The sequence below is a fragment of the Ochotona curzoniae genome, unplaced genomic scaffold (genome assembly GCF_017591425.1).
Source record: "Ochotona curzoniae isolate NIBS_2020 unplaced genomic scaffold, NIBS_Ocur_1.0 contig_3255, whole genome shotgun sequence".
NCBI lineage: Eukaryota > Metazoa > Chordata > Mammalia > Lagomorpha > Ochotonidae > Ochotona > Ochotona curzoniae.
This window is the reverse complement of record NW_024465777.1, coordinates 1,334,155-1,353,342: the sequence shown is the minus strand read 5'-3', so window position 1 is coordinate 1,353,342 and position 19,188 is coordinate 1,334,155. Positions and strand designations below refer to the sequence as shown.

The following is a 19,188-nucleotide window of genomic DNA, read 5'->3' as shown; positions in this document are numbered from 1 at the left end:
GGGTCAGAGGTGTCCCCCCAGTCCAGGCTAGCCCTTGGTCCAGCCAGGTCAGTGGGACCTGATTTGCCAACAGTAGCAGGACCGAGTGTGGGGGTTCTGGCCCAGTGTTGGCCTTGAGGGTGCCGGGGGGCGGCATTGGTACTTACTGGTGCAAGCTGCAGATGGTGGGTCCAGGGCTGCACGGTAGTAGCTGAGGTCACAGCGGCAGGCCTGAGCAGCAGGGGCTGCAGAGTGGCTGTGTGGGGGGCACCTGGCACACAGCTGGTCCCCTGGGGCTGACTTGTAGAAGCCCAGCTCGCAGGCTGCAGAGGAGAAGGGGGCCGCAGGCAGACCAGTGGGCTTCCATGGCCAGCCTTGGCAACGGCTCCCAACTGACCCGAGGTGTGACTTCCTGGCAGGTCCCAGGACACAGGGGGCAGAGCTTCAGCAGCACCCACTGCTACCCTCAGGTGCAGGTGCAGAGAGGATCGTTAACTTACACAGGGCTGTGCAGCCAGAGGGGTCGGCACTGGGCCTACCCAGCCCCAACTCCCCCAACCCCAGAGGCCCCACTTCAGCCTCAGATTCTGTCTTTCATGGAACACTGAGGTCCTTGGGCAAGACCCCAACCTTAGAGGTACAGGGGATAAAACCCCAGGGGGTGGACATGTAAGTAGGAAAGGTATTGGAAAAAGCATTAGGCTTCTTAAACATGGGCAGGTATGGAACTGTCCCCACCACAGATGGCCAAGGTGGAAGAGCCAGGGCCTGGGAACCTGTATGTCATAGCTCCACAGGCTCCTCCTCTCCCAGAACCTCACTGCACTCTCCCTTTCCCATCCATTGCTACCCCCTGCCGTCATGGCTGCCACTCCTCGTCTCCTGTCTGACCCTCTCTGTGGTCGCTGTCACCGCCTGCTCCAGGGCTCCCCTGGACAGTGACAGCAGCTGTAGGCAGTGAGGCCATGCATGCTGTCAGATGGTTTAAGGGGGGAGTTGGGGTATGCCCTACCGACAGCCAGTGGCATTGGAGAGGGGAAGGCACAGCCACCAAGGCCATGGCTGCTTTCAGGAGGCAGATGAAGAGAGGAGATGGTGAAGGGTAAACGAGGCAGAGGCTGCCCTCCGGAGGTGGCCAGGATGTTGGCGTTGTGGCTGGGAGTGGGGCGGATGTTGGGCTGCAGGTGTCATAGGCGTCTCTACCATGCACGTCCTGCTCTCCTCCCGCCTGTTCAACCCTCCAGGCATCCCCACCCAGAGCCCAACCAGAACTACCTGACCTCCAGAGTCTCCCCCGCAGCCCCAAACCCACCTGGAGCCTCCTTCAGTGCCACTCCTCTCCCCCATCCTTAGGCTACCCTGATGTGCTCGGCACCCCTTGGCCAGAGCAGGCTGTTCCTGGCCTCGTACCCTCTGCTCCTGCCAGGCCTGCCTCCTGGGGCGCCCTTCTCCCCTATCAGCTGGACTCCTCTTTCCAGATCTATTCTCACTGGCCCTTCGAGGAGGCCTATTTGAATCTCCCCTTCAAACGCCCATGAGTAACCACTCCTCTCTCTGCTGTGGCTTGTGACTGTGCATGGCATTGGGTCTGCATTCACTGATCCTTGTGTATGATTCTCCTGCACTGGGGCTGCCTGGCCCATCTCCCAGTCCCCAGCACCTGACACAAGGTTGCCCCAGAGCCCAAGCTGTTCACCCATCATTATCTGCTCTGGGCACAGATGGAGCCCAGGGGCTCTGGGGCAGGGAGCAGGGGAGGGGTGGCCACTGCTACCCAGCCAGGCTGCTTCCGGTTCTGTCCCTGGCACTGAACTCCGTGGGAAGCCTCCAAGGATCCTCTCTCCCTTAAAGTCTCATCTGGGGTCCTGGGCGCGTGTGTGAGAAGCCCACCGCTAAGCACGGTGTCTGGGACCTTGCCCTCTCTGCTACAAGACCTGGCAGTGGGTTAATCTGTCCAATAATACAGATGTCAGAGGAGACCAGAGCCAGGAGACACGGCAATAGGATGCTTCTGAGGAGATGGGGGAAGCTGGGGAGCTTTGAGGGGCTGTGGACAGAGGAGGGGCAGGGAAAATAGCTTCCCCGCCCCCACGTCAAGGTCTCTCTCCCACCCTGAGGGCTCAAACTTAACTCAGAGCTGGGAGCTTGGAGCTGGGAGTCCTGGCTGAAGACAAACTGTGACCCTGCCTCTTGCTCCCAGCAGCCCTCCAGGATTCCCAGTCCTGGGGTTGATCCCACTCACCCACTCCTCCTCCACCCTGGGGTCCTGGCAGGGAGTCCCCTCAGAGGTGGCTTGGCCCTTGCTCGGCTGCTATTTGCTGGGTGCGTTGTGTCCTGCATGGCAGCCACCCTCACTGCGAAGATCAGATCCACAGCGCCCAGCATGGCAGGAGCCACAGTCCGCAGGCTCCCCTGCATACTCATTCCTTCACCTGGCCTTTGGGGGACTTGACGTGAAGAAGGCTGGGAAGTAGCCTGGCCTCAGGGCAAGGCACAAAGCCCCGTGCAGTTCTGTAGTGCAGGGTCGCAGCCTGGGTATCTTCCCTCGCTCGACCCCTGCCTCTGTGAGCTCAGTGGCATTGAGCCTGGGGCTGTGACTCAGTTTCCTCATCTGGACAATAACTGCATCCCCCTCCCCGCCCAGTGCTGTCGTGAGGGAGCACAGGTGAACCAGTTCCAGGATGTGTGACATCATGACAGCGTGCGGACCAGACTCAGCACAATGCCTGCACCCCAGAGCCCAGGCTCCTGACCACACCAGAGGGCAAGCAAGCCCCAAGGACCCCTGGAGCCAGTGCCTGTCCCCACTGCATCTGCACGCTGTCCCTGGGCTCAAGGATAGTTCCTGAGCTCTGTTGCTCTCAACCCGCAATCCAAGCTAATGCCTGCGTGGCCAGGTTAATCCACACAATGGAAATAAAATAATCTTTAATAAGAAGACTAATCACAGGCCCTTAGGGAGCTCGGGGTCCTGGTGGCTGGGCCGGGGACGACGGCTGAGACAGATGGAGTGGCTCTGGGTTGGATTCAGGCCCTGTGTGCCGCCCCAGGGTGCTTCTGCACCAGGCTGCGGGGCCAGGAGGGGTGGCTGCCCTGCGAGGGCACCTTGCCCAGGCGCCCGTCAGGCTGGCAGTTGCCTGCAGCCCCGGCCTCTTTGCTGCTCTCCCCGGCAAAGTGCTTGCGACTTGACAAATACGGCGTCCGCTGGTGCACGCGTGGAGGAAATTAATTCTAAATCAGATTTTAAGCACAGCCAGAAAGGCACAGGAGCCCGTCGCTCATGCTCCCCTCCGAAATGAGCCTCTGATATTTATAGAAAGATGATGAGGGGCCGCAGGGGTGATTTATATCCACACCCAGGTGACAGGAAGGACCGCCACTGCGATGACTCCAGTGGGGGATGCTCCGAGAGCCAGGAAGGAGGTGTGGCCATGGCTGCCGGGTGGCCATGTGGCTGGGAACTGGACACAGTGGGTAGCTCTCTAGAAAGGAACCTGCAAGAGCTGGACTCCAGCCACCCCTGCCTCCCACTGGGCGTCTTTGGGCCGGCCATTTGGCTTCTCTGCGCTTCCACATCCTCACCAGCTAGCTGGCATTTTCCCATGGGTGGTCTGGTGGGGATCCCTGCCTTAACTGGCTTCATCTGTAGCATCCAGCATGGCCTGGCTACCTTTAGGGGCAGCTCTGAAGGGCACAGCCAGCAGGACAGGAAGTATGAGGCCTGACCCCTGTCCTGGGCCTTGGGCTTCTGCTACTTCTCCTGGCCCTGAAAGAAAGCGGAATCATAGCTGGGCAGGCCGGACTCTCCCTAGCTCTCCTGTTCACAAGCTCTGGCCAGACAGAAATCTCAGTCTGAGCAGGGAGGGTCCCCTGCTGGAAGGGGCGGCCATGGGAAAGCACTCCCTCTTCGTTCTTATTGTTCTTAGTCCCTCCTGAGTCTTGGGCTCCAAAGAGAACACGGGTCACATGGGGCTGCTCTCATGGGGAAAGCCGCTCTTCCCAGGCAGGTGATGTGGGGTTCTGGCAGCCCCAGCTGGGCTGGGAAGCGCTGTTCCTCGAGAGAGTGCCGACTGGCATTCCCCTCCCAAAATGTGCTGCCTGCAGAGCACTGTGAATTAATATTTTTTATAAAACCTGTAATTATCTTGCAACTGGCATAATTACGATGCATTATGATTTAAATGGAGAATTCAAAATCCGTAGCCATTCCCTAGCCCTGCCGCTGCCACCAGTCCTTTGTTACTCTCTTTGAACGGGTGGGTGGAGGGGAGCATCCCACGCTGAGGTCTCCAGCAAACACTCCAGCTGCCTGTAGACCCTGGGTGAAGCGTCCCCAGCTCTCCCCAAGGGAGGCCCAACTCCTCAGTCAGGGGTTCCCGTGTGACAAGCTATACTCGCTCCAAACATCCAGAGCAGGGGCCAGGGCTGACCTTGAGCAGGTGCACACAGGCTGGCTGGGGGTTCCAGCTCACGTGGTACCAGACCCTAGGGGTCAGCACAGGCTCCAGGGAGGAGGACAATGGGGCTTAGGGGAGAACTCTGGGCTCCAAGCTCTGGGCTCAGAGCCTGACTCCACTCTGTCAGCCTCAGGGCCACCTGTGAGATGGGGCTACCACACCCAGCTCAGAGGATGCAGAAGGACAGTGACTGACAGGATGTCCCCAGGGACATGGGACACGGCAGGTGCTCAAGAAAAGGAGTCACGGGGCACACACCATACAAGAGCGCTTATCGGAGCTGGTGCTGTGGCATAGCACAATAAGTGTCCATTTGAGGTGCCAACATCCCATATGTCCCAGCTGCCCCACTTCCCTTCTAGCTTCCTGCTTATGACTTGGGAAGGTAGCAGAGGATGCTCCAAGACCTTGGGCTGCTCCTGCACCCACATGGGGGACCAAGAGGAAGCTCCTGGCTTCACACTGGCCGAGCTCTGGTCATTTCAGCCATTTTGAAACTGAACCAGCAGGTAGAAGCTTTCTCTCCTCTCGAGCTCTGCCTTTCAAATAAAATAAAAGACCTCCCCCAAGGGCCTGGCACATTGTCACCAACCACACAGCTCCTTTCCTCTCCCCATGAGAATGAAAGGACATGGGGCCCCTGCTGGGCCAGGGACAACACAGACCCAACCTCAGGTCCCAGCTCTCGCTCCCCACCAGCTGGCACATAACACCACCTCTTGTGCCTCAGTCCCTCTAGGGGTAAAGGCAAACCCTAACATCTCCCTTATTACATAAACCAGTAGCCTGAGGCAGGAAGTGGCCCATTGTAAGCTACAAAGGCCATGGGGACCACAGTAGGAAGCAGGGAGGAGCAGGGCAAGGGTAGCTGAGAGAGGACCCACGGGAGGCCAACGAGCTGGGCAGCCAGGCACACAGGCCCATGGAGGGTATGGCACATCCAGAAGCAGAGTGGGATGAAGGACAGGGTGTGGGGTCAGCGTGCACTGACGGCGTCTTTCCATGGGCTCTGGTCTCTCTGGCCCCTGCAGGGGAATACCCCACCCCTTTCCCTCCTCAGCCCAGGGTCACCCAAGGCTGCAGCAGCCAGGCTTCACTGTGCCCTGTGTGGCTGAGCTACCGTGTGTCCTGCCCCTGGGGAGATCAGGGGAAAGCAGGCTGAGCCCAGCACCAGCTGGAGTCCCAGCTGGCCAGCCAGAACTCTCTGAGGGCCCTGCCCACACACATGGAGCCACCGGCTGCACCCTGTGGGAACCTGCACTCTCCCCAGCGCCTCTCACTTTGGAGCAGGTGTCATGGTAGGGAACAGGTGCCATGCCAGGTTCTCAGCCATCCCTCTCTCCCTCTCAGGCCCTTGCCATTCCTTTCCATGGCTTCTGGGTAACCGCACAAACACATGCAGGCTGGATCAGTGCCAGGACTGACCAGGCAAGCACCGTCCTCTCTGGGGGCCTCACTCCTTGCACCTTCCCAGAGCCCCCATCCTGTGCCTTGCTTCCAGTTCGCCCCCAGGGAGATGCTTAGAGCTCTCCAACAGCACCTGCCACAAGTCAGTCCCTAACCTAGGACCTGCACCACACAACCTGCCGTCACAGGGGTCCCTGAGCTGTCGCCCAGTCCCCACCTTGGCCGGCGAACATGCATGTGGATGTCCTGGCATATCTACTGGCTAAGGATCCCTAGGGCTGTGCATCCTCCCAGGTGCCATGGTGCCACTGACAAAGCAACAGCCCCAGGCCACGCACGCCTTGCTCACCCACACAGGCGTCTCGCCGCTCCTCGTAGCCGGCGCTGCACACGCATTTGCCAATGGGCACCAGCCACTCGCCCTCGGCACTGCAGTACATCTTGGGCGTGTCCCGCTCCTCCGAGTGCCGCACACACTGGCCCCGCACCTCCACCAGAGAGGAGGAGTCGGCTCCGGTCACCGCTTCCGAGAAGGCAGCCAGGTTGCGCACCATGGCGGGGCACTTCTTGTAGTAGATGCGGAGAGAGAGAATGGCGAGGCAGGCGCCGATGTCCTGGAACGCCAGGTAGAAGCCGCGCTTGCTGAGGGGGCCCACGCCACGCACCTCGGTGTTGAGCTTGAGCCGACGCACACCTAGGTCAGCACCTGTGAAGCTCTCGTCGGCCGCGATGGTGTCGATTTTGAGGAACTGGCTCTCCTGGGTGCTGGAGCCCAGGTCCCGGTCTGACTCCAGGTAGTAGAGGTTAAAGGTCTCCTTGCAGGTGCCCAGCACACCAGGCATGCTGTTGCAGTCGCGTAAGGTGAACTTGATCTCGGCGTAGACGCGCCGGGCACCGTCACGGGGCACCCAGCTTGTGCGAAGCCAGTTGTTCTGGTTGGGGCTCATGACGTTGCACACCTGGTACGTGTGGATGGGCTGGAAGGACTCGTCCACCTCATTGATGGAGTCCCACTGTGGGAGAGAATACAGCTGCTCAACGCTCAGCCCAGGGACTTCTTTGGCTGACCACCTGGCTAGGGCCACATGTGCTGGGGAGGCACAAGCAGATCCTGAGGGACCTGACCTTCTCATGGATTCTGCCAGCTGCTAAGTCCCAGGTACCTGCAGCCACAACCTGATAGAATGCCATGGGTCCCCTGGGAACGGTAATGCAATGGATTGTTCCAGAGGAGGAAATGCAGACAGAGACTTAGGTCTGCGGCTTCCCAGGCAGGGCCTGAGAAGCCTTCACAGGCGCAGGCCCATCTGCAGCGAAGCCCTGGCCTCATTCCTGCCCTGCCCAGAGGGGCCGGTTGTGCCTGCCGAAGCCAGCAATCTGGCTCTCTGAAGCAGCTGCACAGGGAACCTACATGGGTGCTCCCCAAGTTTGTGGTGGGATCACAGTGTTGTGCACCCGGCAGAGACCATACGTGGAAGTTCTACCTCTTTCTGTGGCAGCTGCCACACAGTCCAAGCCTCTCCTGAGACACTGGGCAGCAGGAGCCGCAGCTCCCGGGGACACCACTGGCTGTAGTCAAGCTGGGATGTGAGCTGCGACAGCTGTACTTGGGCACTTTGATCTTGGGTGACTACAACATATGAGGGGTTTTGCTGGGATGTGGCATCATTACAAGGCACAGGCACCTGGGTATGAGACAGGGATCCCCCGTTGGTACCACTGAAACCTGCAGCAGCCCATCCTGTCTGGTGCTGGCTGAGGGACCGTCTGGTTGCTGCTCCCTCCGCCCTGCTGCCCTTGCTGCCCCTTCGCCCCAACCTGAGGCTCAGGAATGAAGGCTAGGCAGACTCCTACTTCTGGAGCAGTAGGCGGTGGGAAAGTCAAGTGTGGTCACCCTGGCCCTGTGGCCGGCTGCACCTCGACCACCGAGAAATAATAACTCAGACACACCCTCACCGCTGCCAGAGTGCAAGGGCAGCTCCTACAACGGGAAAAAGCACATGTAACGTGTGTGTCCCAGAAGGGATGCGTCCACAATATGTAAAGAACTCCTGAGTTCAGCAACAACATAAACAATTGGACGAGAAAATGGGTCAAGGGCTGGGAAGTGCAGGGCAAGGTGCTCAGCGCATTAGCAGTCAGGGTTCCAAGGAAGGCTACCACCAACACACACACACACACACACACACCCACACACCATGGGTGACACTGCAATGGGAACAGGAAATGGCATGGCAGCTGCTCAGAGAGTTGACCTGGACCAGCAATTCCACCTGCGGCTGTGCCTGCCCCAGACGGGAGAGAAGGGGCCTAGAGACAACGGAACATCGTGCACACAGCAGCTGAAACGTGCAAGTGACCCAGATGTCTGCAGGCAGGCTCAGCAGGTGATAGGCACAGGGAATGGATATTCTCCCACCAACAAGAGAGAGGAAACTGGGGCTGCTGTGGTGGCAGAGTGGGTTAAGTCATCCATTTTGGCACCTGCTCAAGACCTGGCTGTTCCACTTCTGATCCAGTTCCCTTGGGTCCCTATACCTATGTGCATGACCTGGAAGAAGCTCTGGGCTCTGAGCTCCTGGCTCCAGCCTGGCAGAGCCCTGGCCATTGCAGGCCTTGGGGGAGTGAACCAGGAAATGGAAGATTTTTTTCTCTCTCTCTTGCTCTCTCTCCCCATGGCATCCCTCCACCCCTTTTTCAAATTAATGAAATCTTTCTTTCTTTTTTTTTTTTTTAAAGGAATGAAACTTTACAACGGTACAAGATGGGTGACCCTGGGCACATCAGGTGAAATGAAGTCAGCCAGATAGGAAAGGACCAGCATCGTATGGTCCATTAATGAGGGTGTCCCAATGGAATGTGACTCACAGTGACAGACACCACCAGGGAGGGTAGCACTGGGGGAGGGAGGAACAGGAGGCACGATACAATCTTGTAACTTCAGTTTGAAAAGACGGAACACGCACATACAGCACCCTGGGTCACTAAGAGTAACTACAATGGGGCTGACATGATGGTTCACTTGGCTAATCCTCTACCTATTAGCACTTGGATCTCATATGGGTAATAATTTGTGTCCCAGCAGCCCTGCTTCCCATCCAGCTCCCTGCTTGTGGCCTGGAAAAGCAGTCAAGGATGGCCCAAAGCCTTGGGACCCTGCACCCAAGGTCCTGGTTCCTGGCTTTGGATCAGCTCAGCTATGGCCATTGCGGTCATTTGTGGAGTGAACCAATGGATAGAATATCTTTCCGTTAAAAAAAAAATCTAGCTTTCCAATAAAAATACTGTTTTTGTTCCAGCGCCATAGCTTAGCAGCTAAAGTCCTTGCCTTGCATGCGCCGGGGGACCCTGCACCTATGTGGAAGACCCAGAAGAAGCTCCTGGCTTCTAGCTTTGGATCAGCTCAGCTTCAGCCATTGCGGCCACATGGGAAGTGAATCATTAGATGGAAGATCATCTTCCTCTCTGTATATCTGACTATCCAATAAAAATAAATACATTTTTTAAAAAAAGATGTATTTATTTTTATTACAAAGTCAGATATACAAAGAGGAGGAGAGACAGAGAGGAAGATCTTCTGTCCGATAATTCACTCCCCAAGTGACCGCAACGGTCGGTGCTGTGCTGATCCAAAGCCGGGTACCAGGAACTTCTTTTCAGGTCTCCCACGCGGGTGCAGGGTCTCAAAGCTTTGGGCCGTCCTCCACTGCTTTCCCAGGCCACAAGCAGGGAGCTGGATGGGAAGCAGGGCTGCCAGGATTAGAACCGGCGCCCATATGGGATCCCGGGGCATTCAAGGCGAGCGAGGACCTTAGCCACTAGACCATGCCGCCGGGCCCAAAATAAATAAATCTTTAAAAAAAAAAAAAAAGCCCTTAAAACAAAAGCAGCTGTAATGTTAATTTCATGTGCATCTTATCACAGTAAAACAACAACAACAAACCAGATATGGGCCCAGTGTGATGGCCTAGTGGCTAAATCTTTGCTTTGCAAATGCTGGGATCCCATCTAGGTGCTGGTTCTAATCTCAGCAGCTCCACTTCCCATCCAGCTCCCTGATTGTGGCTAGGGAAAGCAGTCAAGGATAGCCCAAAGCCTTGGGAACCTGAGCCAGGTGAGAGACCTGGAAGAAGCTCCTGGCTTCAGATCAGCTCAGCTCCAGCCGCTGTGGCCACTTGGGGAATGAATCAAAGGATGGAAGATCTTTCTGTCTCTCCTTTTCTCTGTAAATTTGCCTTTCCAATAAAAATAAATTAATAATAATAATAACAATAAAAAGATAGACCAAGGGTTCTTCAAAAAGTTCATGAAAAATCACAAGAAATCACAAGATAAGTTTATTTTAACACAAAAATATTTGAAAGGCATGCAGAGTTTTCCCAGGTTACACATTTTCTGTGAGCTTTCTGGAAAACCAGTTGCTTCCAGGGATTTCAACAATTTCTCAAATGCCTTCACATCCTAGAATTCCTGCCTGCCCTCCAGTGACTCTCGGTCTACCAGACGAGGGGGTACTGTGTGATCCTGGGGACCATGGGGATCCAGCTGGCGGGGTGGGGGTGCCTGAGGCCTCTTGGGCGTGAGCTCCTGCTTGTGTCACCTGCCGGCCTGGAGCTAGGACGGGGCGGGAACCCTGTGCAGGCACAGGGAAGGCCTGGCCTCTTGACAATGTGCGGGGGCCAGCGCTGAGGCCAGGAAGGGGCTCCTCCACAGAGGCCCTGCCCGGGCTTCTCTCCTGGGCCTCCGTGAGCAAACACCCTTGAACTAGAGATGCAAATACCTTTGATCTAGGGATTCTGGAGCCATGCTTGTGACACCTGGGGGGCTCTGAGCTGGGCCCCTGAGTGCAGAGCAGACCACCTGCGACAGACCATAGCCATGGTGGCCTGAGCTTTCGCACCATGTCTGTACAGCACCACTCAGGCAGGTCCTACCTTCACGAAGGGAAGCTGCCTGCCACGTGCCCATTTTAGACATGACATGGACAGCAATGAGCAACTTGCCTGAATGCAGTGATGGACTGGCAGCACCTTCCTAGCCTGCCACACCGCCTCCAAGGACATGGGGGGAGGGGAGGGAGGGGTCCTGGAGGGCCAGCCTCATTTGCAAGTTTATGCTTCTTGTTACCCCAACCCCAAGAAGGACCTCTGCCCCACAATCTACTGTGTGGCCGGGCATTGAGCAGTGCTGTATCACATCTGGGGTTAAAGTCATTGTCACAATTAATGGAACACCAAAGAGCCTGCCAGCTGCTCCCTGTCTGTTTCCTGCCAGAGGCTCAGATAAATTAATCAGCTTGATCTGCATCCACTCCAGCCTCTCCACCAAGGGCCAAGGGCCTGGCCCAGCCCTGTCAGCCCGGGAGCTGCTGCTGACGCCTGCTCCTGGAGACCTGGCACAAGGACAGGATCTGCCCTTTTCTGGAGCACACCATCATGCTGCATGCCAGCGCACTGCTCTGCCAACATTTCTTTCCTGAATACCGCCCTGCACATCAGCTGCATAGCCCTGGGAACATCACATTCCCTCTCTGAGCCGTTGGCTTCCCATCTGTGAAATGGGTTACTCCTGATACGCCTGTGTACTCCAGGGGGATCAGGGTTAGGATCAGGTAGGACAACGCAATGAACATGCCACCAGCCAAGGCAGCACTCATCAGCAGCCTTCAGTGTGCCAGGCCAGATATGGCAGGTCCTGGCATGGGCAGCTTCCTGGATGCAGAGGAAGGGACACAGCCCAGGCAAGAGCAGGCTGCTGGGGCCTGACTGCCCTTGACCCTAGGCGAGCTGCCGAGACTCTTGGGGGTCCTGACTTCTCAGTATGAAGTCCCTCACGTGCACCCCACCTCTGACGACACCTGGATGCGCAGGCCCTTGGATCATCCTGAGGTTCCAAAGGACACAGACATGGGCAGACCTGAGGGTAGCTCGACAGAATCCACACCCTTGCCCTCCAGTCGTGCCAGTGGCAGTTTTTGATGATAGGGGAGGTATGGGTGACCCTGTATGCAGGCTGTTTAATAGACTCCAAAATCAGGGGGGCTGATGGACCCTCAAGATTCATCTCCACAGGGGCCCCTCCCCTCTGGGCAAGAGAACCATCTGGAAAGCTTCTCCCAGAGACTTCTGGGCCCTCCCCAGACCTCCTGGCCATGGATACCTGTCCACTTCATCTGCTAACCTGGCTTGGGTTCAAGGGCTCCAGGCTGGGGACCCAGTATCTCAGTGCAGCCTCCTTTCCGGTCTGCACAGCCCAGGCTGGTCTCGGGCTCAGCAAACAAACCAGGACCTTCTCTCACCATGAGGACACAGACCAGGCCTCATCACCTGCACAGGTGACATGGAATCCAACAGGGTTCAAGTCCCACTGGCCCTGGAGGCTGTTTGACAGTGGGCAAGTTTTTTCTCACTTGGGTGTGCACCTAGGCGGCCCTGTCACCCCCGAGGATTGGTTGTATGAGCTGAAAGCTTTGTGGGCAGACGCTGGGTGTTCTGCCAGCAAACGCCTCAGGGGCTTGTTGAGCTGTGCAGACACAAGGGCCTCAGCGACCACCTCCTCAACTGCTGAAAACCCTCCAGGCTCTGAGGGTCCCTAAACTCTTCGGGGGATAGCCATACCCAGGGCCAAGCCAGGGCCAGTCGCGGCCCCTTCTGGCTGCTGAGACCCAGGTGAGGTCCAACTCAGCCAACAGCTGGGTGGTCACCCCAGCTGGGATTTGGCTCACTTCACCAGTGCTCCCGCCCAGCAATAGTTGCCAGGAACATCCACAAAGGCAGGGGTCCCCACTTGGCCTATAGCACCAGGACTGTCACAGTCCATGAGGATTCCGGGCTCTACCCCTGCAGCTTCCAGCAGCATGGTGCACGCAGGCTGACCACAGACCACAGCCACAACTGCCCAGTGACCCATGTCCCTGAGCATGCAGCAGGACGCATTCTGACTTCCAGCCACAGGCAACGGATGGCCTGCAGGAAAACGCCACCCCAAGTCAAGAAAGCCCTCCCAGGGACTGCCTCCCGTGGCACCAGCATCCCACACAAGCACTGGTTCAAGACCAGGCCACTTCTTTTCTGATTCAGTTCCCTGCTAATGTGCCTGGGACAGCAGCAACAGATTGCCCAAGTGCTTGGGTCCCTGCACTCACATGGGAGATCGAATTAAGCTCCTGGCTCCTGGCTTTGGACCAGCCCAGCTCTGGCTGGTGTGGCCATTTGGGGATGAAAGATCTCTTTCTGTCACTATTTCAAGAAATTATTTTTAAAAAGCTCCCCTTTTGGTCAATGTTAGCATTTAGTGCCATGATCATCATTAACAGTTTTCATTCCTTCATCCATAGAGCCATGGAAGTTCAAAGTGTTCAGTGTGTGTGTGTGTGTGTGTGCGTGTGTGTGTGACATGCAGCCATCTGCAGTGTGTATGTGTGTGTGAGCACAGTATGAGATAGTAGCCACAACACCTGCTCTAACAACATTCATGACAACAGAGGGCTTGCTGGGTGCAAGGACGGTGCCGGGGCCCCGTCACCCTCCCTACTCCCACCCCACCCAGAGCATGGCCCAGGCTCGTCCCTTCCCATAAAGGAGAATCTGATGTGAGGCCAGGTGAATGGGGCCCCACTTGGTGTAAGTGGGGAGCTGGGGTCCCAGCAGGCTCAGAGGTGTCCCCTCACCCTACACAACCTGGGAGAGACATGAAGGGACTGGCACCTCGGGGGAGGGGCAGAAGAGGGCAACTGTGAACCCCTAACAGGGTCATCACAGAGGCTGAATGGGTCAGCATGCCTGGTGTTGTGAGGGCTAGCAGTCCCCCTCCCCAGGTCGTGGTTCTGTAAGGGGGTCTGCTGAGGGTGGAGGCCGACCCCTAAGACGGGGAGGCGTGATGGGGCCTTGTGGACACTGCCAGGTCGCCAGGCCTGGGCCTGTGGAGAATGTCGGGCGAGCGCAGGGCTGCTTCTTTAATCCTGCGGCTCTCGAACTGCTCTAGTCCTTGGGTAGCCACCGCCCAGCCCTGGGCCTCCTTTTGATCTCAGAGCCCAGCGTCGGTCCCGCCTCTCTTTCTCTCTCAGGGATGTTGCCGCTCCATCACTCACCCCATGAGCCGGGTATGTGAGCCAGCCCCAGTCCCCGTGGATGGTCGACGTGTCCAGCAAATTCACTGGAAAACAGGAGACAAGTGGAACGTCAGGCTCCGGGCCCCCGTTCCCAGCTGGGAGCAGCCCAGCCCTCGCCACGGCAGCTCCGCGCCTGCGCCTGCCCGTTTCTGTCTCCCTTCACCTGCCCTGTCCTTCAAGGCCCACCCTGAGTGTTCTTCCTTGGGAGCCTCGTCCACCACCATGGCCAAAGTCATAGTTCAAGCTCCTGGGACTCACGCCCCATTCCCGGTTGGCCCAGTCTGCCATGGTGGGGGTTCAGAGGCTGGAGAGAGGTGGGTTCATCCTCCAGTCCTGTCGTTTAGGAGCCGTGTGCCCTCAGACAAGGCCCCGGCCCTCCCTGAACCTCTTCTTCCTCTGTCAAACGGAGCCAACAGTGCCTCCGTCATAGGTCTTCTGATGACAGGCTCCTCGTCCCCTGTGACACAACGGCATGGGAACGTCACTGCCGCGGAGCACTGGTCCTGGCTCTATAATCATCTGAGGGGCCTGGGATGGCGCCTGGCATCTCACATATCCTCTGTGCCTCTCGGTGAGCACTGGTGATGTGCTGACCACTGCAAGGGGAGCTGGAGGCGTGTGACCCACACACCGAAGCCACCATTATCTCCATTTTACAGATGAAAGAGCTGAGCCTCTGAGTTCACTTTGCTTGGAATCCCACAGAGGCAGCTGGCTGGGCTGAAGGTTCTGGGCACCTGCCACACCAACCACAGGCAAGAGCCCCGCAGCCCTGGTGGCTGGGCCCCAGGAGCTCAGAGCTGTCCTGACGATGGGGAAGTCAGGCTGTGTGCCCAGAGGACCCCACCAGTGCCAGCCACACAGTAAAGAAAAGACCCACCTTTGCAGTATCTGTGCTCCAATTGTGACCCAGCCACTTAGGAGCAGGTTTGTAAAACAGGCAAATAATCCCTAAGGGTTAGGTGCCCACGCCAATGCCAGATCCTCACCAACGCTGCTGCTTTTCTCCAAGCCCTGGCTCCTGTCCTCTCCACCCCCGGGACCTTGCTGCTTCCTCACACTGACAAGGGGGCTCCTATGTTGAGACATCAGGGCTCTACCCACTTTTCAGCTTAGTCTCCAACTGCTGCGCGTCCTTGGGTAAGTCCCTGCCCCTCTCTGAGTTCCAGTTTCACTTTGCTTTGTCTGGGTACAGTGCATGGGGAGGGGGGCTTGGCTCCAGGGTCCCACAGCTTGCATTTCACTTTCTCCTCACCCTCCTTACTCTGCCATGAGCAGGACCCTCCTGGCATGCCCTCCCCAGAGGGTGTGTGCCCTTGAGCTCGGCCCAGCTCTAAGCCTGGCCCTGCAGCATGGAGCCCAGTATCACCCCCCCTCCCCCGGGTATGAGGATGCTCCTACTTGCAGATTTCTGTCTGCCTCCCGCCCTTCCCATCCCTCCCCAGAGCCCTACTGTTGAGGGGGCTGGAAGAGCCTGGGGCACAGTGGCGGCGGTGTGTGTGGGGGTGCTGGTGGGACCAAGGGGATGCACCAGTGTCTGTCTGCAGAGGGACCTCCCCGCCGGCCATCCCCTGCCTGCCGGGGGCATGGGCAGAGAGAAGGCTTCCCGCCTCCCTCCTGCCTCCCTCTCAGGCAACGTGCAGAAAACTGGGTCAGGCACTCGCTCCTCCTGCTGGTGGGGGAGGGGAGGGGGCTGCATTGCAGTTTCCCCCAGACCACAGGGCCCTGTTTGGGAGAGGGTGGGAAAGGACTCCATGGACTCCCCCAGCCCCACCCCATCCCCCAGGGGATCTCTGAGCTGCAGGAGCTTGCTTCTGGCCTGGCTAAATGCCATGGAAGCCACCCCTGCATACTCCTGACTTCAGGGTCTATGGACCCCACTCTCAGGGCCCTTCCTGCTTCCCGGGGGGAGGGTGCCTCCACATGGGCAGTGTCCAGCCAGGGCCTCAGCTAAGTCCAAAGTCGATTCTATTGGATTCCAGAAGGGCTACAGGATCCCAGGACTGTTCCAATCCGTTCCAGACCCTTCTCCATCCCTGCACCCCACTTCTCTCTCCTTATCTCTATCTTCCTCCGTGGGTGGCACAGCAGAGGCTCTGGAGGGAAGCCAGGCCCATCAGAGGGAGGTGTGGTAAGGACGGCAGGGGATGCAACAGCAGGCCTGCCCCACCCAGGCTAGCATTCCCTGGGGTGCTGCTCGTTACCATGGCCGGCTTCCCTGGCATGCCACCCTCTTCCCCCAACACAAACCCAAGACCTGTCTCCTCACTTGCAAAACAGGAGGTCTGGACTTCTTGGCCTCACAGGTCATTCGGTGAGGTCCATCACTGATCTGCCCTGTGCTGAAAATGTCTGTGGGTGTCCCCCCAGGCCACCAGTACAGGCTGCTCTAGATACATCAACCGGACCCCCTCATGCACTCCGAGCAACACATAAAATTCCTAGGCCGTCCCCGTTCCTCTGTGGAAGGCAGTATGCCATTTCTTTCTTCTCTGGCACTATCACCTTCCCCCATTCCATCTCGCTGAGACTAATACTTAAATTGATTTACATTCCCCGAGGACAATGTGCGATGGTGAGGCTGGAGAATTCAAGGTGTTCAGGAGGAGTCAGCCAGCATGGGAACCCCTTGGAGATCACCCCCAGGCACAGGACAATCCCTGCCCATTAGCGGTTGGGTAGCAGGACCCAAGGCATCTCTGCAGGTGCAGTGTCCTTCTTCAGCCCCTGCCAGTGCTGCAGAGAGCCACCGTATCTGGCACGGCTGGGTCCCTGCTGCCAACACAGCCCACTCCCTAAGTTCCAACACACTCCCCTAGTCAGCTCAGGCTCTGCACCTGCCAAGGGACAATGCCACAAAGGACTCTTGGATGTCCCCCCTGCGGCTGGGTAACTGTCACCTTGCTGTGGGGACCTGTTGCAGTGACTGGATGCCCAATGCCTCCCCTGCCTAGGGCTTCCTCGCTGCTTCTCTTTCTGGATCTTGCCTTCTTCCCAGCGGTTGCCCTCCAGTGGACGCATCCTCTTCTCCAAGGTCTGTCTGTTTTCAGCACAGTAGCCTGAGCAAAGTCCCCTCATGGGGGCCCCTGGGTTTCTGGAAGGTGCTGGCTCCTCCCAGAGGGTAGTGCCGGAATGAGTAGCGAGCGGCAGGTGCATGGCCAGATCCCTGGAGCCTTATTGTTGCTGCTTCACAACCTTCCTCCCGCCCACCCGCCCGCCCCCCACCCCAGGTGCCTGCCTCTCTCCCATGCCCCCTGCAACCCTGTGGAAACTACCTTCTCAGGCTGCAGGCAGGGAGTCTCAGGGCATCCCTGCTCCAGTCCTGCCCTTGTCCTTACTCCCCCAAGCCTTGGCTCCCCGATTTCTCCTGCTTCTTTAGCCCCTGCCACTCCAGCTAGTCTTGCCTTCTCACCTGTCTGCTGCCCGAGAGTGGCCCCTGCCCTTGGCTGGGCCTGTTTCATCCCAGAGTCTTTTTTTTTTTTTTTTAATCTATGTGCATTTCTGCACCTGCTTGCAATGGGCATGGATGCAAGCGGCATGTTGTAGAGGGAGGGCCTGTCCACACATGTGAATCTCCGCCATCCTGGATCTACACATGTGGATCCTGAGGAACGCGTGCATGTGAGAGTGTGCACGTGTGTGCAGGGTGCGGTCGCTGCGGGCTGTGTGTGCATGAGGGGTGGATCGGTGGATCGCCTGATGGTGGGCGAGCGCTGCTGGACCCACAGCTCCTTCCATCTGTGTGGATGCTCAGCCTACCGGGTGAGGACCCAGCGTCAGCCCCAGTGTCCTGCAGCCCAGTGCTGGGCAGTGCTGTGAGGCCAGGGTTGGAGCAGGGGACAGGCCAGGGGGAAGGGGCCAAGCAGCCTCCTGGGCTGGACCTGGAGCACCTGGTGGTGGGGTATGGGTGTGCGTATGTGTGCGCAGGTACAAAGTCTTACATGTCCCTGTGTCCCCTTGCAGGGCTCCTTGCCGCCCACCCTACACCCCTCCCTCCCCACACACCCTAGGGAACAGAAGTCACTCTCAGACCTTTATGGTCCTAGCTACTCAGTCTACCATCTCTGTCTCTCCTGCCCCTCCCCTCTTGGCCTCCCAAGGGCCACTGAGGGATAGAGCCACCCGGTTTGCCCTGGACAAGACCTGCTCTCCCTGGCCCTGCCCCCTCGGGCTCTCTGCACCTCAAGCCCTTGCCTCTCTGGCCCTTAGTCCCCAACCTGCTCCTGCAGCCGGCACTCCCCTCCAGGGCTGTCCCTTCTTCCCCTTCATCTCCACCCCTAAGCTCCTCATTCCTTGCCCCTCCTTACCCACTCTGTGTCCCGGCTCAGTGCCACCCCAAACCCCCTTTGCATTCGGTTTGGGAACCCGGTTCCCAATCCCTTCTCTTTCTGACCTCAGCGCCTGCCGCCCTGCTCTGTCCTCTGTCCCTTGCCCCCTGTCTGCAGCCCCTTGCTCCTCCATACCTCTTCGCTTGTCTTCTGTCCAGACCTGTGCCCTTGTCTCCGCGCACCATCCTCAGTTCCCCAGCCCAGCTCTTCGTGCCTCCGCTCCCCGGCCCCCCGCCCTGGTCCCTGCCCCATTCCTCTGACCGCGGTTCCCAGCTCCTCTGCCCCTCAGCCTCAAGCCCTCGCGTTCCCGTTCCCATCGCTCCGTCGCTCAGCCCCACGAGCCTCTCCCGTGCTGCCATCCCTGGCCCCAGGCCGGTAGAGCCCGGACTGCACTGGAGCTCAGGGTCGGGCAAAGGAAGTTGAGCCGCAGGCAGCGCGCGCCGCGCCCCCGGCCCCTCGCCGCCCCCGCCCCGCCGCCACCCCGCCACCGCCGCCGCCGCCGCTGCTCACCTTCGCCGCGCGCCGCGGACACGCAGGTGGCCGCCGCCGCCGCGGCCGTGACGACCCAGAGCGCGGGGGCCAGGCGGCCCCGGGCGGGGGCCATGGCAGGCCGGGCGTGCGGGCGGGGGCGCCGCGCACCCTGGGCTCGGCCGCGGCGGCCCGCGCGGCGGCGCGCTCGCTCGCTGGCTTCCCGCACAGCCGGCGGCCCGGCGCACACACCGGCGCACACGCGGGCACCCGCGCCCGCCGCTGCCGCTGCCGCCCGGGGCGGGGGGCCGGCCCGTCACGGCGCCGAGCCAATCAGCACCGAGGCGGGGGTCTCGCGCCAGCCCCGCGGCCACCCGGCCGCGGACCCCGCACCGGCGCACGTGCGCACGCTCACACTGGCGCGCTCGCACCTGGGCGG

At 58.8% G+C, this 19,188-nt stretch overlaps 1 protein-coding gene across 1 annotated transcript in view; it reads right to left on the bottom strand.

The window, feature by feature from the left end:
• EPHA8 (EPH receptor A8) overlaps positions 1-18,976 on the bottom strand; it is a 29,163-nt gene extending 10,187 nt beyond the window's left edge. The window contains exons 1-4 of the mRNA XM_040979740.1: positions 18,792-18,976; positions 13,933-13,997; positions 6,193-6,856; positions 147-302 (exon numbers count right to left, since the gene is read on the bottom strand). Of these exons, the coding sequence (XP_040835674.1) occupies positions 147-302; positions 6,193-6,856; positions 13,933-13,997; positions 18,792-18,885 (979 nt within the window). The 5' untranslated portion in view covers positions 18,886-18,976. The remainder of the gene's footprint in view (positions 1-146; positions 303-6,192; positions 6,857-13,932; positions 13,998-18,791) is intronic.
• Positions 18,977-19,188: the final 212 nt, after the last annotated feature.